This window comes from Ornithorhynchus anatinus, chromosome 4, assembly GCF_004115215.2.
Source record: "Ornithorhynchus anatinus isolate Pmale09 chromosome 4, mOrnAna1.pri.v4, whole genome shotgun sequence".
Lineage (NCBI taxonomy): Eukaryota > Metazoa > Chordata > Mammalia > Monotremata > Ornithorhynchidae > Ornithorhynchus > Ornithorhynchus anatinus.
Genome location: NC_041731.1, coordinates 72754154 through 72779469, shown reverse-complemented (window position 1 = coordinate 72779469; position 25316 = coordinate 72754154). Strand labels below are relative to the sequence as shown.

Genomic DNA, 25316 nt, shown 5'->3' with positions numbered 1-25316 from the left:
ACTTGAAGAATATTTAACCAGGATTCACTGAGAACAATTCTTCCTGTCAATTAGGAATTTATATATGCTGTAAGCAGCGTGGTGTAGTGTCTCCCATAGGCCTGGGAGACAGAAAGTCATTTATCTAATCCCACAGGCTGTGCCACTTGTCTGCTGTGTGACCTTCGGCAAGTCACTTAATTTCTCTGTGCCTCAGTTACCTCATCTGTAAAATGGGGATTGAGACTGTGAAAGCCACATGGTACACAGAATGTGTCCAACCCAAGTTGCTTTTATCCACCCCAGTGCCTAGTACAGTGCCTGGCACATCGTAAATACTTCACAAACACCATAATTATATATTATAAATATGCCTGCCCATTTCTGCTGTTACACACTTTCATGGAATAATTACAGAGCATTTGTTCCATTATATGAGTTTGTTTTGGTAAAATACGATCCACAAGTTCAGACACGTAGTTTGGTGTTGTAGGGATCAAGACTGATGCTGCTCACTTCCCAAACCTTGCCTTACTGAATTGTCATATACTCTGATCACTAGATGGTAAGCTCCTTGAGGAAAGGGATCATGTCTACTCTACCCAGCACTTAGGACAGTGTTTTTGTGTGTTTGTGTGTTTTGAAACTTAACAATATTTAGTTCCGTAAATTGGGAGTCATAAAAGTGTAAGACATTCTTCTAATGGTTGTGGGCAGGAAATATGTCTACAACTCTATTGTATTGTACTTTTCCAAGTACTTAGTATAGTGTTCTGAATAGAGTAAGCTTTCAATAAATTTCATTTGTTGACTGATTGGACATTACAATACTATAGGAATTTTGACAGAAAAAGTGTCAGGCACAAGGATGTCAATAAAAGTTAAATTTCAATTGAATCAATGGTTAATATAATGGAATTTTCCCATAGTACAGTGTTTTTAAAGAACTCAATCAATAGTATTTATTGAATGCTTACTGTGTACAAATGTCTATAACTAAGAACTAGGAGAATCCAGTGGAGTTAATGCACATGAACACTGCTGTCAAGGAGCTTAAAATCTAGCCAGGGAAACAAACACTAAAATAAATTACAAGTAGAAGGAAACAAGAGTATATAGATATGAACATAAATGCAAATAGATGGGAAAGTGAGCACCCTAGTCCTTAGGTGACATGGAAGTTCTGAAGTGAAGTCATTAACTTTGTTGTGCCTTAGTTTCCTCAACTGTAAAATGGGGATAGCTGTTCTCCCTCCTACTTAGACGGTGAACTTGTACATACCCCAGCACTTAAAACAGTATTTAATACATTCATTGTAAGTGCTTGACAATACCATATAAAGTTAATTCACCTGCACATCAAACAGAAACTCCTTACCTTCTGCTTTAAGGCACTCAACCCAGCAACTCTGCCTCCTACCTTATCTCACTGAACTCCTACTATTACAACCCAACCAGCACAGTTTGTTCAACAGGCCACTACTCTCCGCATCTTCAGAGTCCCCCTAAAAATCACATCCTTTCCCAAAGACCTTATTTTGCCTTTCTGTCCTCATTTTCCCTTTCTTCCCTCTGGCCTGTGTTTGGTATACACTACACCCCTTAAAATCTTGATATTCTCCCCACCTTCAGCTCGACAGCACTTATATACATGTCCTTACACTCTGCATTTCTCCTTTCTGTAATTATTTTAATGTTTGTCTCCCCTCCTAGACTGTAAGCTCCTTGTTAGTGGAATCACTGTACCAACTCTACTATACTTTCCCAAGTGCTTATTACAGTGTTCTGCACACGTTAAACACTCAATAAATACCACTGATTGATTCACAACAGACAGTCAATGAAGAAGTGTGGATTGTACCTAGTTGAAGAGTAGACAGAAGGCTAATTCACATATTTTACTCCTTTTCATTTCAATTCTATATAAAATACAACAGACATTTCCACACACATCTATCTTCAGTCACCAATATTTGTGCAGATTGTTTGAGGGTGCCTCAACATCTGTAGCTGAGACCATAGACGGATGTATTCTGAGTCCCCTGAGAGGACCCTGTCCAATTCCCAGCTCTGTATTATTTCTCAGTGTTTAGTACAGTGCTCTCTAGAAGGCATATGCTTATAAGTTAAGATCTTAAAGTGCTGCTATCAATCAATCATATTTATTGAGTGCTTACTGAGTGAAGACAACTGTACTAAACACTAGCGAGAGTACTACTATTTCACAGCCATTCCTGATTTCCCAGTGAAGACCCTAATTTGGTACAGTGGGTGTCAGTGTCTCATTAAACTACAATGCATAAACCACATGGACTGCTATTATAGGCTGCACCCAAACTCTATCCAACCTTCTTGCAACTGGCTATAAATGCACAGAACAAGAGAGTGTGGTTGACTCTGTATAAACAGTCACAGTACTAAAAAATAACTTAACCACATGACCTATGATAGTGTCTTATGCTCAAAAAAGTCCTCTAGGAGATACAGATCTGAGCAGCAATGAGCGAAACCACCTCCCTGGTCGAATTGCTTATCATATTCTGGACTGTCATTTGTATCAGCTGTCTCACTGGTCCTCCTTTCTCTAATCTCATGCTCCAGGAAATGGTTTACTCTGCTGCTCAGATTATCTTTCTATAATGTCATTCTCCACATACCACTCCACTCCCACTCCCTTCTGCTTCTCCCTGTCTTGCTCCCTATATTCATCCCCCCTACCAGCCCCACAGCACTTATGTCTTGTCTTCTGCTGTCAGGTTGTCTCCAAGTGACACCATAGACACATCTCTCCCAGAACGCCCTACCTCTATCTGCAATTGTTCTGGTAGTGGATCCATAGAGTTTTCCTGGTCAAAATACAGAATTGGTTTACCATTGCCTCCTTCCACTCAGTAAACATTAGTCTCTGCTCTTGACTCTCTCCCATGATGCTGCTGCCTAGCACAGGGGAGTCGTGACTTGAAGCAGATTGCCTTCCACTCACTAGCCACTGGCCAAGCTAGGAATAGAATGGGTATGTCCCTGCTTGACTCTCCTGCCTGTAGTTGAGACACAGCACTTGTGCACATATATGTAATTTATTCATTTTTATTAATGTCTGTTTCCTCCTCTAGATTGTAAGCTTGTTATGGGCAGGGAATATGCCTGTTATATTGGATCCTCATAAGCACTTAGTACAGTGCTCTGCATACAGTAAGCGCTCAAATATAAAAATATAACTGACATTCAAAAACCTTTGAGTGGACCCATTTAGGTCTATCAGTCATTCAAACCATGGTATTTATTGCAATCTTATTAAGTGCCTGGGATAGTACAATACTAAAGAATTGTAGTTTTGCAGCAGTTTACAGAGTCTATCAAGAAGAAATGTCTGACCTTATCTTTTAAAGTACTCAGCCAGCTCTGTTCCTCTTACCTATGCAGTTTCTTCTCCAAATACAGATCAGCTTGTCCTTTCTGGTCCTCCCAAACCTACCTTCACCTTTCCTGATTCTTGATTCTCCCACCTGTAATCCATTTACTTAACCTACGGAACTCCTTAAATCCATTAAACTTCAGCACTCCCCTTTACAAAACCATTTTGAAATCCCACTTCCCACAATAGGCTTTCTCCGGTTAAATTTTCTTTTCTTTAGGTCACATCCTCCCAATTATCAAACTAATACTTTTGCTCCAATGCAGTCATTAAACTTTTGTACTGCAAGAAGTTGTGCTAATTTGTAAAGTCCTTTTGTATCTCTCTCTCTCATCTTCTTTAAGCTCCTTGTCCTGCCTTGGACCTCTAGTGTACATTACCAGGGCTTTACAATAATCTGCAAACAGAAGGTGCTCAGTGGATACTATTATTTGAATCAGGATATCCAATTCCCATTTATTATATAACCATTGCAAGAAAAAGTGTCCTTCAAACCGCCAGAACATCTAAGGTTTCAGCTCCTGTAGAACATATATATACACCATAATAATAAAAAATAATAAAATTATAATAATAAAATAATAAATAAAAAATATTATTATGGTATTTGTTAAGCAGTGAAGCAGAGAAGCAGCATGGCTCAGTGGAAAGAGCCCGGGCTTGGGAGTCAGAGGTTGTGGGTTCTAATCCTGACTCTGCCACTTGTCAGCTGTGTGACCTTGGGCAAATCACTTGACTTCTCTGTGCCTCAGTTCCCTCATCTGCAACATAGGGATGAAGACTATGAACCCCACCTGGGACAACTTGATTACTTTGTGTCTACCCCAGTGCGTAGAACAGTGCTTGCCACATAGTAAGCACGTAACAAATACCAAAATTATTATTATTATTATCACTATTAAGCACTTACTTTGTGCCAGGCTCTGTACTAAGTGCTGGGGTGGATACAAGCAAATAGGGTTGTAAACCGTCTGTGTCCCACATGGGGCTCACAGTCTCATTCCCCATTTTACAGATGAGGTACCTGAGGCCCAGAGAAGTGAAGTGACTTGCCCAAGGTCACACAGCAGTCAAGTGGCAGAGCGGGGATTAGAACCCATGAACCTATGACTCCCAGGCCCCTGCCTTATCCACTCTGCCATACTGCTTCCCATCCACAAAGAGAACTGCAGCGCTTTTATAACAGACCTGTTGGAACTCCCTTTCCCTTCTGTGTCACTTATGCACTTGGATCTTGTATCCTTTAGTACTTAGGTCTCACCCCACCCTCAGCCCCCTCAACACTTAGTAAAATCTTCATAATTTATTTTAATGTCTATCTGCCTCTCTAGACTGTAACCTTCTGTGGGCAGGGATTGTGTCTACCAATTCTCTGAAGTGCTTAATACAGTCCTCAGTGTCAAAGTACAGTGTTTAGCACAATAAACACTCAAATACTATTGAATGATTGAACAAAAACAACCTCCATTATAAAAAGAGAATGGATGATATCTCCCCCGATTAGACTATGAGGCCATTACTGGACAGGGATTGTCTTTATGATGCCAAATTGTACATTCCAAGTACAGTGCTCTGCACATAGTAAGGGCTCAATAAATACTATTGAATGAAAGAATAGTAGGCAGCTCTCAAAAAGCATTAACTACTTAGAAGAACAGGGCCAGACCCTTCCTGAAAGAGATTCTAGGGATTATTTTGTTAATGGGAGAATCTGACTCACTGGGTTATACAATACAATGTATATATTTTTAATAAAGAAGACTGACTCATGGCCCTGGTCACATTTTATCGTACATTTTTTGAAAGTGAATTTTTATACTTAAGACTTATTTGGTTTATCTACAGTTCCTGATGATGTATTTGCACAAAATTACATATGGAAGGGGTCCTTTAATTACAAAGGAAAGAAACAACCTATGACTTTGACGGTTACCAGTTTCAATGCATCTACTGGAAGAGTAAATGCCACACTCAGCAACACCAATATGGAATTGCTACTATCAGGTACTGCATTAGAAAGCCATTTTACACTCTGTTTCCTTTGTTCTCAGCACTTTTTATATTTCTTTCCATTTACAGTTTTTTAGGCAGTGAAAGTAGTTTTTGCTTTTAGTAAATGCTATTATTTCTTAGTGAATATTGTATTCCAAAAATAGTACTCATAAAAATATCTTCAGATGGCAAAATATTTTGAGGTGCATTGTATATGTCTATAGGGCTGACTTTCTAGCATTGAGCCTTATGTAGTCACGTAAAATAAACTATCTCCAGCCTTGTATTTCAGCACATCTTTGCAGGTTCAAATGTTTTGTGTTATCAGGTGCCTAAAAATGCATTCTATTTTCGGGTGATTAACAACATATACCCAAAGACTGCTATTTCTCTAGTGCAGTTTGGGAAAGGGTGAGTAAAATATTCTTCAATATTTAAGGTATTTTATCTTTACCACAACCCAACTATGAGAAATTTTGCAATCATGACTATTTATGATCTACTTTCATGTTTGTATTTGACAATTGTGACCTATTATTTTTGTTTTGCTCCTTGCCTCCCCAGAATAAAAAATACAGAGATTTTAACATTGATTTTCTTCCAACTCTCTTGCAGGGGAAAAAATATTGATATGATGAAGGAATAAACATTGTTTGAATCTGATCTCTTTTCAAACTCAAATTATCTTTCCATTTCATTCTCAGTATATTTATTTTGAATCTATGGAATGTTGTATTATCTTCTGATGGGTAATTTAGCACCTGGGGACTCTAGAGGCAGAAATACTAGAGAAAAGCCATCTGCTAGGTTTTAATAAAGTTGTAACTCAGATTCCTCTGAGAACATGTATGTTTACCTTTGTACTGTTTCTAATACTTCAGCATCATTAGCAAAATTCATCCTATGTAGTTATCATTATTATTATTGTTATTAAATATGGAACAGTTTAATATGGAGCAATTAAAACATTCTCTTTTCCAATCTCTGTTTTTGTAAATGAAACTGGGGTTTGGTATTCTAAAAGCCTTTTCATTATTTGTTGGAATTTACTAGGCATAAGGCAGCTTGGAATGTGTATTTATAAAAGATGAATAACTAATGGCCATATACTACTCAATAATTTGTAATGCTTTCAGAGTTGAATAATCCCATAGAGAAAACCCTGAAAGTAATGAGCGGCATGCTTGAAAATTTCTTTGGATTGAATTGAGGAGGGAATGTAATTTCAAAGCACAGAAATTGTCATTCAACCTGAAATAAATAGAATGTTTGTGTATATATGGTGGCGAAGCTTACATTTTAAAAACTATCTGTTGCCTAAAATTGAGGTCCAAGCTCAAATCATATTCCACATGGAGGAGTTCCATACACCTCCCTAAAAGAAAATTAACTAAAATGAGGCTAGTATAAAGTGAATGACAAAGCCTGAATCCCAATCAGTATTCTTGATTTCTATCCTTGATCTCTTAGCTAAGATGACCTCTTGGTTTAAGGTGTTCTGGACAATGAAATGAGCCACAGTACTCTCTAACTTGAAATAGCCTAAAGAACATTTCCATTTTTACAGGAGTGTATAAAAGTCAAGAAGCTCGTCTAATGCTCCATATATATTTCATCAAATCACCCGCTCATGCTTCCGTGAACAAAATGAAAGAAGAAAAATGGGCCATGGATGGTTTTGTATGTATATACGTATTAAAACCAGTTATCACGTTTAATAGATAATAATTCTTATTCAATTAGAACAGAAAATATCGGTTTTTTTCCATTAATCTTATGCTACCACCCTATGAAAGAATAGGAACAAATGCTATGATTTTACATGGAGCTATATCTTGAGTAAAAAAAAATAATTACTTTTAAGTTCAGGAGTACTGTACATTCTAAAATGACTTGTTCAAGGGTCTTTATGCTTTGCTGCCATTTTTTTGAGACGTTCACCCTAAATTAAAAAACAACAACACTGTATTTGATAAAAATGGCTAAAAAGTTAAAACCTTTCTTGCTTCATAGAATATTTCCTTGTGCCACTTTCCACGCAGTGTGAAATGGAGGTCTAGTTATAGGGACTCACCAACCCCCTCCCCCACTACCACACCCTGACTTTTTTTATTTTAACATGATATTTTTCAAGGGCTTACTCTAGATCAGGCATTGTACCAAGCCCTAAGGTAGATAGTCAGTTTGGACACAGTCCTTGTCCCACAAAGGGCTCACAGTCCTAATCCCCATTTTACAGATGAGGTAACTGAGACAGAGATAAATTAAGTGATTTGCTCGAGGTCACACAACAGATAAGTAGTGGAGCTGGGATTAGAATTCAGGTCCTTCTGAGTCCCAGACCCAGGATCAATCCATTAGGCCATGCTGCTAATCAAACCTGAACTCCTGCAGACAAAGCAGAACTTTTGACTTTGGGGATCTGTTTGCAGATGAGATGCTCAGAATTTCTAAAATTTCCAGGCGAAGAAATTCATACGACGATACTTTTTACCTCCATATTAGTCCTTTTAGAATTCTGAGAAGTTCCTTTCCAAGCAATTATGAAGGTCACTAGGAGATACCTTAGGAAGGTTCTCATGTGTAGAACAAATTTGGTGCTGTGGTATTTCATCACTATTTACAGTTCCAACAACAGAGATTTCTTTCAATGTGTTTGTAAAATGAAAACCACTGTTTATGGTTCATGGTAGCAAATTTCACCCAGTATTAAAAATGTTGCCCAAATACAAAGTTTATTAAATTTATATCCCACAGTACAGTATTACATAGGGATGTGTAGTAATAATGCATATGTGGCATAAATTGCACTTATTTAATTCACTTTCTCTTATATTTCTAAGGTTTCTGCTGAACCTGATGGAGCTACATATGTATTTCAAGGATTTATTCAGGGTAAAGATTATGGACAATTTGGACTTCAAAGATTAGGTATGTTATTTTCATAGATTTTCCTAACAATTTATTCCTATAAAACTCCAGTGAATATAATACACTTATCATTATATTATGCAATATCTATTTGATATATGGCATCTACATGGCATTATACCATGTCTATTTTACACATTGAAAGCTGTTAAAATGGAATCATCAACTGTGTTTTGAAACATGTTTTAGAGGTAAAACTAAAACATAGCCCTCCCTAGAAGATTGTAAATGCCAAAGTTTTTTCTTTGAGAGATTGATGGGGCAGTTTAGCTGATTTACCCCTAACTATGACCTAAAATAAAGGCTATGATCACTCTGCTAAATTCTGAGGAATCCAGGGGATGAAAGCAATTCATAGCTACTGGTGAATGTCACTTGCTAATTCTGCATCATCCTCAGAAATCATGATTGGACTAGATTCCCACTGTTGGCAGAAGACTCAGCCTCTTCCCAGAATGTCCCAATGGCTTCAGGTAGCTGGATGCAAAACCAGCTCCATTGGCCCCTGGGAGTTGCAGCTTTCTTGACCTTGCCATCCCTGAAATTTTCTTGCCTGCATTTTTGGCAGACTTGTCCAAAAAGTTATTAAAGTATAACACTTTGACGGTCATGTCACCATCTAACAGAAGAATGGCAATCTAATTAAGTATATACTCTAAATTGTTTGGTGTACTAGGCTTCAATTCTAATGGAGGTTGACTTTCTCAACAAATTGCTAAACAAATGAAAAAGAAAATTGCTTTCCCATAATCAAATAATAGAGATATAATACCAGGTGGAAACAGAATTAACAAATTACCAATGAGTTGATCTTGAATCATAATTCTGATTTTGAATATTGTTAAAATACTTTTGCTACCTAGACAGTGTATTTAGATGAGGTGAGAGGGCCCAGCAAGGAAAAAGAAAAGAGCAAGATACCTTCTTGAAAGAGTTTAGTATTCTTCAAATGTGCCTATTTTTCTATAGTTGAAAAGTCTCTGTGATTTCCAAGGGTTTTCCTTACTCATTCTGCAAAATTGTCTGAACAAATGCACTATTTTAATATCAGCATTTTAGTAGTGAGGTGAGTTAGGGTGGGGTGAGCCAATTAAGTGCTGTATAACCAATGGTAAGGAGTTTCTGTTTGAAGAGGAGGTGAATGAGCAATGACTGGAGGCTCTTGAGTTGGGAGACATGAACTGAGTGTTTTTGTTGACAAATGCTCTGTGCAGTGAAGTATACATTACAGCGGGGACAGAGAGGAGGCCGAGAGGTCAATGAGGAGGCAGATCCAGTAGTCATAACAGGATAGGATAAGTGTTTGTATCAACATGGTAGTAGTTTGGTTAGAGAGGAAAGGGAGGATTTTAGCAATAATGTTAAGGTAGAACCAACAGGATTTGGTGACAGATTCAATATGTGGGTGGAATGAAGAAGTTGACTTGAGGACAATGCCAAAGTTATGGGCTTATGAGGTAGAGAGGATAGTGGTGTTGTCTACAGTGATGGGAAAGACAGAAGGATGTCAGGCTATGGATGGGAAGATAAGGAGTTCAGTTTTGGACATGTTTAATTTAAGGTGTCGGTGAGACATCCAGGTAGCTATGTCTTAAAATCAGGAGGAATGAGAGATTGCAGAGAAGGAGAGAGGTCAGGGCTGGAGAAGTTAATTTGGGAATCATCAGCATAAAGATGGTAATTGAAGCCATGGGAACAAATGAGTTTTCTAAGGGAGTGGGTGTACAAGGAAAATAGAAGGGGACCTAGGGTTGGGGCAGAGGAGGAGCCACCAAAAGAGACTAAGCAGGAGTGGTCGGAGAGATAAAAGGAGAACCAAGAGAGGACAGAATCAACCCTCTAGACTCTAATATTCTGGGCATGGAATGGGTCTGTTATATTATTTTGTACTCTCCCATGCACTTAGTACAGTGCTCTGCACACAGTAAGCACTCAATAAATATGATTGACTGACTAAATCCAAGGTTGGATAATGCTTAAAGGAGAAGGGGGTGGTCTACAATGTCAAAGGTGTTTGGAGGTCTAGGAGGATTAGGATGGAGTAGCAGCCATCAGATTGGGAGAGAAGGTCATTGGTTTCCTTAGGGCTGTTTCTGTGGAGTGAAGGGGGCAGAAGCTAGATTGGAGGGGATCTAGGAGAGAATTGGAGGACAAGAAGTAGATACAGTGGGTGTAACAACTATCTCAAGAAGTTTGGAGAGAAACTGTAGGAGGGAGATGGGGTGATAACTGGAAGAAGCCATGAAGTCAAAGAAGGTTTTTTTGTTATTTTTGTTTTGGTTTTTTTTAGTGTAGGGTATGCATAGGAATGTTTGAAACCAGCATGGAAGAACCCTTTAGAAATTACTGAAAATGGCAATTAAGGAGGGGAGGGGGCAAGTGTTTTAAAAAGGTATGAGGGGATGAGGTCAGAGCATAGGTGGAGGAGGTAGATTTAGAGAGGAGGAAAGATATTTCATCTTCAGTTAGTGCAGGGAACACAGGGAGAGTCATAGAGTATGGCAGAAGGATGGAGGGATTGGAGAGCAGCAGGGCAGATTTTTAGGAGATCGTGCCTGATAATTTCAGTTTTGTTGATGAAGTAGTCAAGTCATTAGGGGGAAGAGTTGGTGAGCTTGAGGATACTGGAGGTTTGAGAAGGGAATTAAATGTCTGGAACAGTTTGCCAGGGCAGTGGGTGTGGGACTTAATTTGTATGGAAAAGAATTGTTGTTGGGAAGTGGAGAGGGCTGAATTGAAGCATATGAGAATTAATTTCAGTGGACCAGGCCGAGGTTGTCTGGATATCCTCCAACAGTGCTCTGCAGCTCAGATATGGGAGTGGAGGAAGTGTACTGTGGAGGTGATCCAGGGTTGTGGGTTAGTGATTCAAGATAGGCCGAGAGACAAGGGAGCAAGGGAGTTTACTCCAGTGGAGAGGATAGTGTTGTGTGTCAATTTTTGTGTGTCAGGAGAAGTTACTTTGGATAGGGTGGCTGTAGAATTTTGGAGAGGGTTAAAAGAATGGAGGTCTCTGTGGGGGAAAATGAACAAATTTATAGGTTGTGTTTGTTTGAAAAGAGAGAAGGTGAGGAGGTTGGGTTGAGTTATTCCTCTCTTCTTAGTGTGTATCAACACCAACAATTTAGTTCAGTAAAAAAAAAAAATAAATTCATTCATTAAATAGTATTTATTGAGCGCTTACTATGTGCAGAGCACTGTACTAAGCATTTGGAATGTACAGTTTGGCAACAGAGACAAACCCTGCCCAATGATGGGCTCAGTTGTTTCCACTCAGGAAACAAGTGAGGTAAATATTATTTACCTCAGTTAAATATTTACATCAGGTAAATATTATTATGAGAATTTTAGGCGGGCAGAGTTTAGAGAAAGAAATAACTACATATTCTTTTAATTTTATTCACAGGGTTGAATATGTCTGAAGGTGCCAATTCTTCAAATCAACCACATGGAACCAACAGTAGTTCTGTGGCCATTGCTATCCTTGTGCCTTTCTTTGCTCTTATATTTGCAGGTTTTGGGTTTTATCTTTATAAACAAAGGTAGGTGACAACTTTTTGGGCTTCTCACTAGCAACAGATGCAAATTTAATTTGATATAATATAAAGTGAATGTTCTCAAAGGCCCATGGTAAAATTTTGTGAAATTTAATGCATCCTGTATCTCTGCCATCATATGATGAGTATGGTAGCTAGCTAGCTAGGCTAAATATTAAAGAAAGTCAAGTGGAATAGTTCCTACTTTATAGATGCATCCCTATTAAGAAATTAGTAGTCTTAGAGGTCTATTAACTCTGTAAGGCTTTTAATGCACGTTCTTATTGAAGTGAGAAATTTGCTATTAACTTTGGTTATATACACATGATGCAATAACAGTAATGATAATAATTGAAATATTTTTTAAGTGCTTACTATGTGTCAAACATAGTCACTGGGCTAGATACTAGGTGCTTTGGTTGGGCACAGTGCCTTATATATATACATACATACACACACACACACAAATATATGTATTATATGTATTAAGACCCTGATGCAATTTTCATTAATTTTCTGTCATGATTTGTAATTAAGTACACTAAAAATTGGACTATTGATAAATCAAAGCTGTTTCTTTTTTAAAGTAAATATTGAATATACCCATTTTCTCTCCCTTAGGACTGCCCCCAAAACACAGTATACTGGATGCTCAGTTCATGAAAACAACAACGGTCAAGCCGCTTTCGAAAACCCCATGTATGACACCAACACAAAATCCGTAGAAGGAAAAGCAGTAAGATTTGATCCCAACTTAAACACAGTCTGCACAATGGTATAAGGTGATAATATTTTACCTTCTTCAGAAGTTTGGAAATTGAAATACAACACAGTGCACATTTAGTTCACTGCTAAACAAATTAAAGCACACTTTTCAGGATTTACTGGGTCACCTTTTCCTGAGGAATGAGAGAAGAGTGTCTTTTTCATAAACTGATACAGAATTTTCTTCATGTGTACCGTGGAGAGTTTTACAGAGAATCAGCTGCACTCTGTGAGTGCTTACTCACAGTTTATTTGCTTTTTTAAAAAAGGAGATTATTCTAAAACATAAACATATTTGCATATATTGGAGGAGCATCCACTATCAGTATTTCTGTGCTTTATAAACTATATTAGAGGGTCTGGGTTAAAAAAAAAGATATAGGGTAGAAAATAAGAGCTAGACTTACAAGAGACAATAGATCACTGACTTTTTAATCATCATGAGCTTCGGATATTGCTACATCATTCCCATAAGTATGTAGTTTGTCCAATTCTTGTTGGTCAAAAATATTTTTGTCCTGCTTCCATGATTTTAAAGATTTTATCTTGGCCTTCATATCCCATACAACTATTTTATCACTAAAGATATTCAATATCAGGTCTACTACTCCATTCCTCAAATTCCCTGTTTCTTGTTTTCACCCATACCTTTACCCAATAACCTTTTTTCTGAGATTAACAATAGTTGGCAAAAAATGATGAGTTTATCATGCAACTGATTATTTCCCCACAGTTTTCTTCATCTTTCTGAATCCTCTTTTACTAGCAAAGTTCATTATTTTGCAATTTTTCTAAAACACCAAAATTTTCTATCTTTTGATGTTGTGGTCTCAAAAATTGGATAATGTAGTATCAGACGTTAGTCAGGTGGGTTTTAGATCATAACATTTTGGCCCTTCTGTTCTTATTTGATTCATTTTCCCTTACATTTTATCATTTCTCTATTTCATTGGGTTGTGCTTTATGCTTGAATAAGAGAGTGTAGGAATATATTCTGTACACAGATCCTAACAGTGCCGATTTAGAGAACAATGTATTGTAACCTTGCAAATAAAAACTTGGTTTCAAATAACTTACATGAGAAATCCCTAAAAGGCAGGCTTCAGACATGGCAAAATTATCACAATAAGACATGTCTTCATATTCTTACAACTATTTTGATTTTGTGGGTCATTGTCTTCATTTTCTCAGCATTCTACAATTTGTTATATACAGGTATGGATCCAATATGAAGTATCAGTTGTTGCCCCATTCAAATATCAATAACTCTGTGAAAAATCTAAACTTTTACTATTATGAAACAGAGTGCCTACCAAAAATCATTGTACCCAGGACTGCTGCTTGGATTTCTATAATGTTTGATGAATTTCTTATACACCATTTGAAGACACCTTGTTTGGAATTTCATACAGTTCTTTCAAAGCTGCATTCTGCTGAAAGGATGCTGTTTTATACTTTCTGCCATCAGTTAATTATTCTTGTTTATTCAAATGACTGCAATAACTATGATTCATTCATTAATGTTAAGGTTAATACATTTAAGATCTTGTTTAAACAGTGTTTCTTCTGCAAATGGCTACTCCTCTTATATTAATGCATACACTTTTGTAAAGAAGTATATTTTTATGAAAAATAATTTGTAAAAGTCGGATGTAAATTTTCAGTGCAATGTAAACAAAATAAAAATGGAGAATTGCTTTTTTAACCTTGTGCTTTCTTTGGAAAATCAGTTTGAAGACTGAACTGTCCATTATTACAAAGTTGGTCACCAATTTTTTTATCTATTTTAAAGATTTTTGCATATTTTCCCAGGTAATCAATTATATTTGTATTTATTGAGCACTTACTGTATACAGAGCCTTAAACTAAGTGCTTGAGAGAGGAAGAGAAGCAGTATGGCTCAGTGGAAAGAGCACGGGCTTGGGAGTCAGAGGTCATGGGTTCGAATCCCCATTCTGTCACTTGTCAGCTGTGTGACTGTGGGCAAGTCACTTAACTTCTCTGTGCCTCAGTTACCTCATCTGCAAAATGGGGATTAAGACTGTGAGCCTCACGTGGGACAAACTGATGACCCTATATCGACCCCAGCGCTTAGTGCTCTGCACATAGTAAGTACTTAAATACCAACTTTATTATTATTATTAATAAAATAGAGTTGATGGACACAATCTATACCCACAGAGTTCTTACATAATCTAGTCAATCTAAACAATGGCAGAACTCCTATAGTTTTTCCTCCAATTTTAATTGGCTCCAATAGAAATTTACAGTTCCACTATCTAACTTCCTAAATGAACTGATTAAAGTTTCAGAACTGTGAACTCTTTAGAAGCCTCAATTATGTTGATGAGCATATCATTACTGAATTGTTTTCACCAATGAAAAACATAATCCTAAATACCCATTGGAAGGGTGTCCAACTGCCTCCAATCTGAGTCCACACGAGTCAGCCAGTGAACATATTCTCTCAATAACACTGGCCAGGCTGCTAGATGTTTCTGGTCCAAACCTGAACTGTTTCAGAGTCTCTGATTGGGCTTGCAAAACTCTTGAGAAAAGTCTACCCATCTTGGGCATCTGCTTCCAGGGCCCTATTTGAGAGTTTTGCTGGGATTAGGGGTTTCCTCAGAAATTCCTTTGATCTTCTCCAGCGTGGGGAGTAGGCCTAGTCAGAGTATGCCTTCTCTGGGCAGCTGCAGTTGCCTCCTAAGAGCAACTCCTAAACCTAAGAGCAACTCCAGGAACCTTGAAGCCAGAATCTGAGCCTCAGGCAAGTCATCAAGCAGTGTGGGTGACTGAATACCCTGCTGTGATTCACTGAGAAAATGAGCTGTTAGGTGACCCAAACCCTTCTTTTTGCACAGTGACTCTGCTTCAGTAATCCAAGACCCAATTTTCTACATCAAGGGACCTTGTCCAAGGTGAGACCTTGCTTTACCACTATAAACCAGTCTTGGAAAGAGTCACTGCAGAATTAAACTGTCTAGCAACTTTATATCAGGACTGGATGTGTTCCCATTAAGCATAGCTCAGTAGCTTTGGACTCATCTGTATTTCTTAAGTCAGTTTTGACTTCAAATATTGTCTTAAATAAGAAAATGTAGTTTTATTTAAATTTTAGGCTTGACATTCCACTTAACTGATGGACTTAAATATTTTTAGATGACATATACTAAATCATAATCAATGATATTCATATTTGTAGGACGGCACATAAAATAAAAATGCTGACACTTGAATCATTAATAGCATACCTAAAAGCTTAAGAAATCATTTTCTCTCCTAGATCCTTATCTCAAATTCAGATGAGCCTGGAAAGTGTTTTAGAAAAGATAGATCCAAAAATACTTGTCTGAAAAATATTGACTGCACTTAATCAAAAATATTGAATAAGAAACTTGAAAGGTAGGAACTATTGATCTAACAGTTATACTTACAGTGAAATTTTAGGAATATGGTTCTGTCATTCATTTCATAAACCTGATATATTAATCTAACAGTAGATTTAAAAGTTTCAAGGAAATGTAATTGCCCAGCAACCGCAAAAGTTATCATTTAATGTCAGCATAATATTAATGAAAATATTTTCCAAGGTTCTTTCCCACCATTTATATATTCACAACCCATTAGTTCTGGTCCTGGAACTCTTTTTAAAATAGTCAGCATGGCTTAGTGGAAAGAGCACGGGCTTGGAGTCAGAGGTCATGAGTTCTAATCCCACTCTGCCATTTATCAGCTGTGTGACTTTTGACAAGTCACTTAACTTCTCTGAGCCTCAGTTACCTCATCTGTAAAAAGGAGATTAAGACTGTGAGCCCCACGTGGGACAACTGATTACCTTGTAGCTCTCCAAGTGCTTAGAACAGTTCTTGGCACATAGTAGCAGCTTAACAGATATCATTATTAAGTAAAAACTAGTAATATACAAATTGAAAGTCAAACCTTATTAGAGGCAACTGCTCAGCAATGACTGTGAGCCCGTCGTTGGGCAGAGAATATCTCTATCTGTTGCCCGAATTGTACATTCCAAGAGCTTAGTACTGTGCTCTGCACATAGTAAGTGCACAATAAATACGATTGAATGAACAATAAAAAAACCACATTTCACACAGTCTTATTTTGCATAACGTCTGCTCATTACTCCTATTGTTCTGTTACGTATTCATTCAATGCAAGTTTCATTGGGAGCATTTAAGTTTCAACGTTAGGTCACTGAATGGTGTATGCCTATTATTATTCAATTGTGTTCTTGGAGCCAAATAAAAATAGAGAGTAAATTATGAGTTCTGCCTTGTCCTCTTCACATAAATCCTTTTATAAGTCACTGATAATGCTATTAACCTGAGAGGTCTTCTCTTATCTTCTAGAATATTCTGAATTTAGAAGTTAGTGTTGAACCTGAAGGAAGGTAGCCCAGATAAGGCAGCCCACTCACTTGCACTATTTAATTAAATGCTGGATGAAAGCCTTTTGGTTAAATCTTAACTCAGGCAGGTTTATTTAGGGAAAGTGTTTTTAACAATTCCTTAATGATTTTAAAGGAATCCTGGGGATTTAGGAGCCAACAAAGATGAAAGTGTTTCGATGTATTTGGTTAGTTTAATCCTAATAGGTTCCTGTGTTTATAAACACAAGAAACAATGCAATAGATAATTGAGAGTAAAGCCCTTAATGCTTGGCTGCTAGCACCCTTTGGGCCCTATTTGCTCTGTCCCTCTGTTCTTTCTGAGGGTATTATCTGAGATCCCTGAGGCTAAAGAATTGAGACCACACCTTAACTCAGGGCAGTCTCCTTTCTATTCATCAGTATTTGTTGTTGATATTTATTCTGTGACTTTCTTCAAGACTGGAAATGTTTTGAGTCCTCTGTCTAATGGTCCCCATATAGTGTTTCACCATCTGTTCCAACATTTTAGCTGCAAATTTTCCCTTTAATTCCCTTTAATTCAAACAATCAATACATATATTGAGAATACTGTGCAGAGAACAGAACAAGACACTTAGGTGAGTATAATGATAGAGATGATGCTCAACCTCAAGTTTCTTATAATATAGTAAAGCAGATGGATGTCAAAATAAGAATGATAAATGTGGTATTTGTAAAATACTAAAGCACTGTTTTAAGTTTTGGGGAAGATTCAAGACAGTTTGATCTCACACAGTCTTTATCCCACACAGAAAGTCATAATCTAAGTAGGGAGAAGAACAGGTACTGACTTCCCATTTTACAGATGAGGTAACAGAGGCCGAAGAAGTTGAGTGACTCGTCCAAGGCCATACAGCAGCCATGTAGCAGAGCTGGGCTTAGAACCCAGGTCTTTAGGGGAAGCTATGTGGTGTAGTGGATAGAGCACAAACCTGGGAGTCATAAGGTCATGGGTTCTAATCCTGTTCTGCCATTTGTCACCTGTGTGGCCTTGGGCAAGTCACTTTACTTCTCTATGCCTCAGTTACCACATCTGTAAAATGGGATTGAGACTGTGAGCCTCAAATGAGACAGGGATGGTGTCCAACCCGATTTGCTTGTATAATAATAATGTTGGTATTTGTTAAGCACTTACTATGTGCAGAGCACTGTTCTAAGCGCTGGGGTAGATACAGGGTAATCAGTTGTCCCACATGAGGCTCCAAGTCTTAATCCCCATTTTATAGATGAGGTAACTGAGGCACAGAGAAGTTAAGTGACTTGCCCACAGTCACCCAGCTGACAAGTGGCAGAGCCGGGATTCGAACCCATGAACTCTGACTCCCAAGCCCGGGCTCTTTCCACGGAGCCAGCTGCTTCTCTAATGGTGGTATTTATTAAGCACTTACTATGTGCAAAGCACTATTCTAAGCCCTGGGTGGATGCAAGGTGAACAGGTTGTCCCACTCGGGGCTCACAGTTTTTAATCACCATTTTACAGATGAGGTAACTGAGGCACAGAGAAGTTAAGTGACTTGACCAAAGTCACACAGCTGGCAAGCGGTGGAGCACGGATTCGAACCCATGATCTATGACTCCCAAGCCCGGGCTCTTTCTACTGAGCCATGCTGCTTCTCTTGTACTTGCTTCCCAGTGCTTAGTACAGTGCCTGGCACATAGTAAGCACTTAACAAATCCCACAATTATTATTATTATTATTATTCTGACACCTAGGCTGATGCTTTTTTCATTAGACCACGTTGCTTCTCTAAATAAGAGGAAGAAGATGTGGATAAGTGATGAGTTACTTTTCAATTAGTAGTCTAATTGACAATGTTCTGAAGTACTATAGGGAGAATTGAGTACATAAATGCATAAGTGGAGTATGGAAACTGGGACTCAGAGAACCTGGATGCTTATGCGGCTCTGACATGATCCCAAATCTACAACTCCAGCTTCTCTTCTTTCCTACAATCTCACATTTCCTCCTGCCTTCAATATATCTCTACCTGGATGTCCTGCTGACACTGCAAACAAAGCATGTCCCCTGTCTTTCCCATCACTATCGACAATAGCCCTATCCTCCCTATCTCACAAGCCAGTAACCTTGGTGTTGTCCTTAACTCATATCTTTAATTCTACCCTCACATTTAGTCCATCCCAAATTCTTGTGGGTTCTACCTTCACAACATTGCTACAATCCAACCTTTCCTCTCCATCCAAACTGCTACCCTGCTGATTCAAGCACTTATCCTACTCTCCTTGACTAATTAATCTGCCTCCATGCTGACCTCCTGGCTTTCTGCTTCTCCCTACACCAATCTATATTTGATGATGATGGTATTTGTTTAGTACTTAATAATAATAATAATAATGATGATGATATTTGTTAAGTGCTTACTATATGCCAAGCACTGTTCTAAGTGCTGGGGTAGAAACACGGTTATCATGTTGTCCCATGTGAGGCTCACAGAATTAATCCCCATTTTACCGATGAGGTAACTGAGGCACAGAGAAGTTAAGTGACTTGCCCAAAGTCACACAGCTGATATTCACTATGTGCCAGGAAGTGTACTAAGCAATGGGATGGATTCAAGCAATTAAAGTTGGACACAGCCCCTGTCTCATGTAGGACTTATAGTGTCGATCTCCATTTTACAGAAGAGGGAATTCCAGAGAAATGAAGTGACTTGCCCAGGCTCATACAGCAAACAAGTGGTGGAGTCAAGATTAGAACCTATGATCTATGACATTCTGTCTCCCAGGCCCATGCTCTATCCACTAAGCCATACTACTTACTTCATTCTGTTGAAAGGATCGTTTTTCCACAAAAATGTTCACTCTATGTCTCCTCACTCCTCTAGAACTTCCAATGGCTTGCCCACCCAACTCCACATCAAACAGAAACAGTCCCTCAGGACTGTAAGCTAATTATGAGCAGGTAATTTGTCCACTAACCTATTGTACTCTACTCTGCCAAGTGCTTAGTACTCTGCACATAGTAAGCACTTAATACTACTGATTGGCTTTAAAGCACTCAATCAGTTTCCCCATCTTACCTCATTTTACTGATCTCCTACTACAACCCAACCCACACACTCCACTCTTCTAGAGCCAGCTTACTTACTGGACTCTTTCTCATCAATGTCACTGCTGCCCCTTTTCCTACATCATCCCCCTATCCTGGAACTCCCTCCCCTTCTGTATAGGCCAGCACACCATTCTCTCCAACTTCAAAGCATTTTTAAGGTCACATCTTCTCCAAGAGGCTTTCACCAATTAAATATCTCTTCTCCCTGGCTCGCTCTCCCTTCTACATTGTCTATGCACTTGGCTCTGTGACCTTTGGACATTTGACAATCGCCCCATCCCCAACCCCACAGCACTTATCTTTAAAGTGTAGAGTGATTAGTACAGTGCCTGACACATAGTAAACACTTAACAAATATAATTATTATTAGATCATATTTCATAAATTATTTTATTTATACCAACATCTGTCTCCCCCTCTACACTTTAAGCTTATTATGGGCAGGGAACATATCTGCTAATTTTGTCCATGGTACTCTCCCAAGTGCTTACAACCCTGCTCTTTGTATAGTAAGTACCCTATAAATACCATAGATTGATTACGACTTATCTGTTGCATCACCTTAGGCCTCAATTACCTCACCTGTAAAATGGGGATTAAGACTGTGGGCCTAATGGGGGACACGATCTGTGCTCAATCTGGTTAGCTTGTCTCTATCTCAGTGCTTAGTACAGTATAAGTACTTAAATACCATGAAAAAAAAGTGCTGAAGTGGTAATTCAGGGCATATAAACTAGGAGGGAAGATGAATCAAAAGGTTCAGGTTTCCTAAATGATATATGCACTTCAGAAAGGCTTTAAAGATGAGGAAAACTGCATTGTGGCAGATTTGGATAGGAAAGAAGTTCAGAAATGAGAGAAATGATTATGAGGCCTAGTGAGTAGATTAGCTTGAGTGGAATGAAGAAGGTGTTCTGGGATGCAGTGGGAGAAGAATGTGGATAAATTGGAGGGAGAGAAGTGAGTGTCTCAAAAACAATTGTCAGCAGAGGAAAGGATAGCCACTGAAACTTTTTGAGGAGAGAAGGGAATTATGCAAAATGTCTTTTTAGATAAAAACATCTGGACATCAGAGTGAACTATAGATTGGTTTTACTGGCTAAAGCAGGAAGTTGGACCTAGTGAAAATCTTCAGCTTTTTAAAGTATATTTTACACCCCTTTCATTAAACATAATGGAATATTAGCACAAACTTAGTGCTACAATTATTTACTCATAAATATCAAATGTTTTTCACTATCATGAGTAATTCCCTTCCCAAGTACTGTGTATTCAAAATAATGAGGGAATCTCAAGAGGTCTAGGGAGAAAATGGGCAATTGAGCAGAGCAAAAGCTGGCTATGAAGAAAGTAGTGTGTTATATAAGAAAGAGCATGGGATTGGGAGTCAGGAGACGTAGGTTTGCCACTGGCCTGTTGTGCAACTCCGGGCAAGTCATATACCCCTGTTTCTTAGTTTCATCATCTGTAACTCACCAATCTTTCCCTACTTCACATAGATAATAAATATGAAAGATCTTTGAGAAAGAAAATAATTATATATATTCAAGGTAAGAGAAAAATAAAAGTAAAGATGAGGAGAAAATAAAAATATTCTCAAAACCACACCTTCCTGGTTCCATTTTCAGAGATTTGACTTTTCAAATTATTGGGTGTGTCGGTGACACTGTAAGAAATGTATGTCTTTCTTTCCTTTGTGTCTTGGCAGTAGAGAAGTAGCGTGGCTCAGTGGAAAGAGTGTGGGCTTGGGAGTCAGAGGTCATGGGTTCTAATCCCTGCTCTGCCGCTCCCAGCTGTGTGATTTTGGGCAAGTCACTTAACTTCTCTGTGCCTCAGTTACCTCATCTGTAAAATGGGGATTGAAACTGTGAGCCCCATGTGGGACAACCTGATCACCTTGTATCCCCCCAGCGCTTATAACAATGCTTATAAGCATATAGTAAGTGCTTAACAAATACCACCATTATTATTATTAACAGTAGTAGTAGTAGTAATATTTATTAAGCATTCAATTAAGATTGGTATGCAGAACCCTGAAAACTAAATTCTGGGAAAAATACATAAGCAAAAATTAGACAAGGTACTTGGTCTCCAAAGACTTCACAAACTAAGGATAAACTGAGAATAGGGGTAGGTGACAGACAGACACATGACAAGGAAGATACCAAAAGAGGGAAGGGAGGGTTCTCCTCTGTGTAGTAGACCATAGTGGTCAATTGTAAAGGGACTTATCAAAATCATATTTCTAAGTCTTCTATAGAGAAAACTGTTGCAGTGAAGAGGTATTGTACCCTGTCATTCAAGGTAACCCATTTCATTCCCTAGAGTAAAAACATCTAAATAAAGATGTGGTAACAAGCAATCTGTGGTTTACTGAGGATATGTGTTTCAGAAAAACTTCAATCACATTGCAAGGGAAGATCTGTTCCAGGTACGAGAGGATTTTTTTTTTTAATTCAGGAGACAAACCAAAAGGAAAACAAAAACTAAAATACAGTGAAAGTAAGTCTTTACTTACATCAACTATGTCATTCTTAGGGGCTAGAAAAAGATCTTGGCTTCAGAACCTTAACTCCATTAAAAAAACCTTAAAAATCATTATTGGAGCACATTTTAAGGGGGAGGAGGGGCAGACAGCAGTTTTGGCAGAAATGCAAGTACAGATTCCTGAGCCCATTGCAGACTTGTTTCTATTTCATATTTATTATCTATGTGAAATAAGGAAAGATTGGTGAGTTACAGATGATGAAACTAAGAAACAGGGGTATATCACTTTCCCAGAGTTGCTCAACAGGCAGGTGGTAACAAGAAACAAGCCTGCAGTTTCTCTTTGCTGCTGCTTCTCTTTCATAAAACGCAGCGTGGCTTAGTGGAAATAACATGGGTTTGGGAGTGAAAGGATGTAGGGTCTAATCCTGACCCTGCCACTTGTCTGCTGTGTGACCTTAGCTAGCCACTTAACTTCTCTGTTCTATAGTTACCTCATATGTCAAATGAGGACTAAGACAGTGAGCCCCATGTGGGATAACCTGATTACCTTGAATCTACCCCAGTGCTTAGAACAGTGCTTGGCACATAGTAAGTGCTCAACAAATACCATTATTATTAGCTTTTACCCTTCTTCCCTTCCCAAACCACCTTTTGTGAATGCCTACTCTGCAGAACTACAATGTTTTGGGCGACTGTACAAAAGTTGCATTATTTATTGTGAAGTATTATGCTTCACATATACCTTTTAGTCAAACACCAAACAAATCTAGATTAATTAGGTGAATCAAATCTAGGTGAAGGTGAATTATTCTATCAGACTAGTGTCTGATTACTCTGTATATATGAATTAATGGACAAATGTAAAAATGAAACTACTCAGAGTATTTGGGAATCAGGCATTATTTATACATCAATATGAAACTTTCAGATGTCTTGATTATTTTTCCCTGCAAAATAATGCTGCTTTTGGTCTTGCCTGATAGAATATACTAGTAATTACAAAGAAAAAATGGACTATTCTTGGTGTTAAAATTATCTGCTGCTTGTAAACTGGACAGTCAGGTAGGTGAAGTAGATTTTTTTTCAAATGAGAAAACAGTTCATGCAGTGATTTTTTTTTTTTTTTTTTTTACTTGAATTAACTGAGAAGGATTTCTCTCTCATCATTCCTATTTCCTTTAAGAAACAAAACTGGGATTCGTATCATGGAAATTTTGGCCTGATTTTTCCCCTTTGCTGTGACTGTTGATCTTAAATGCTGGGTTCCAGTGGGCTTGGGATGAAAATAAAAGAACTCCCTTTAAAAAAAAAATTCCAGGAACCACCTAGAACATGTTTTTAACAAAGATACACAAAATATCTCAAATATTATAGAGCACCCCAGCTAAGGCATAGCATTTGAAGCTGCCTCTCACCCTGTCAACCAACTCCTTCTCCTGGAAACACTCTCCAACTTCGGTTTCACTAACACTGTCCTTTCCTGGTTCTCCTCCTATCTCTCTCTGGCCACTCATTCTCAATCTCCTTTGTGGACTCGTCCTCTGTCTCTCACCCACTAACTGTGGGTTTCCCTTATGGTTCAGTTTGGGTCCCCTTCTATTCTCCATCTAGACTCATTCTCTTGGAGAAGTCATTCACTCACATGGCTTCAACTACCACCTCTATGCAGATGATGCCCAAATATACATCTCCAACCCTGATCTCTCTCCCTCTCTGCAGTTTTACATTTCTTTCTGACTTCAAGACATGTCTTGAGTATCATCCCATCACCTCAAGCTTAACATGTACAAAACAGAACTCTACCCACCCAAACCTTATCCGCCCCATGACTTCTCCATCATGGTATATAGAAACCACCAGCCTTTCTGCCTCACAAACCTGTAATTTAGGCATTATCTTTGCTTTCTTTCTCATCCAACCCACATATTTAACCTATCACTAAATCCTGTTGGTTCCCCCTTCACATCACTAAAATCCTTCCTTTCCTCTCCATCCAAACTGCTACCATGTTTATCTAGTCACCCTATCCCACCTCCTTGCTTGACCTCCCAGCCTCCTGTCTCTCCCCACTTCAGTCCATACTTCACTCTGCTGCCCGAATCATTTATCTGCAAAAATGTTTAGGCTGTGTTTTCCCACTCAAGAACCTCCAGAGATTGCCCATCCACTGCCACATCAAATAGAAACTCCTCACCCTTGGCTCTAAGGAACTCAATCACCTTTCCCTTTCCTACATTACCTTGCTACTCTCCTACAACCCAGCCTGCAAACTTAACACTGTAAGGCTTATCTTCTCACTCTTCCTTTATCTCATCTATTTTGCAACTGATCCCTTGCCCACATCCTGCTTCTGGACTGGCTTGCTCTTCTTCCTCATATCCAACAGACAATTACTCCCCCCAGTTTCAAAGTCTTACTGAAGATGTACCTTTAGATGTACCATCTTCTCCAAGAAGCCTTCTCTAAGCTCCCCACCCCAAAACCTTTCCTCTTCTCCTATTCCCTTCTCCTAACTTGCTCTCTGTAATCTTCCCTCCTTCCAGTCCACAGCACTTATGTACCTATTTGTAATTTATTTTTTTCATAGTATCGTCTGTCTCCCAATCTGGGCTGTAAGATCGATGAGGCCAGGAAATGTGTCTATTATTATAGGGTACTCTCCCAACCACTTATTACAGTGGTCTGCACACAATAACTGCTCAATAAATATGA

At 38.4% G+C, this 25316-nt stretch overlaps 1 protein-coding gene across 1 annotated transcript in view; it reads left to right on the top strand.

The window, feature by feature from the left end:
• CSMD3 (CUB and Sushi multiple domains 3) overlaps positions 1 to 14323 on the top strand; it is a 778187-nt gene extending 763864 nt beyond the window's left edge. The window contains 5 exon segments of the mRNA XM_029063925.2: positions 5240 to 5398; positions 6954 to 7066; positions 8230 to 8317; positions 11724 to 11859; positions 12475 to 14323. Coding sequence (XP_028919758.1) covers positions 5240 to 5398; positions 6954 to 7066; positions 8230 to 8317; positions 11724 to 11859; positions 12475 to 12634 — 656 coding nt within the window. The 3' untranslated portion in view covers positions 12635 to 14323.
• Positions 14324 to 25316: the final 10993 nt, after the last annotated feature.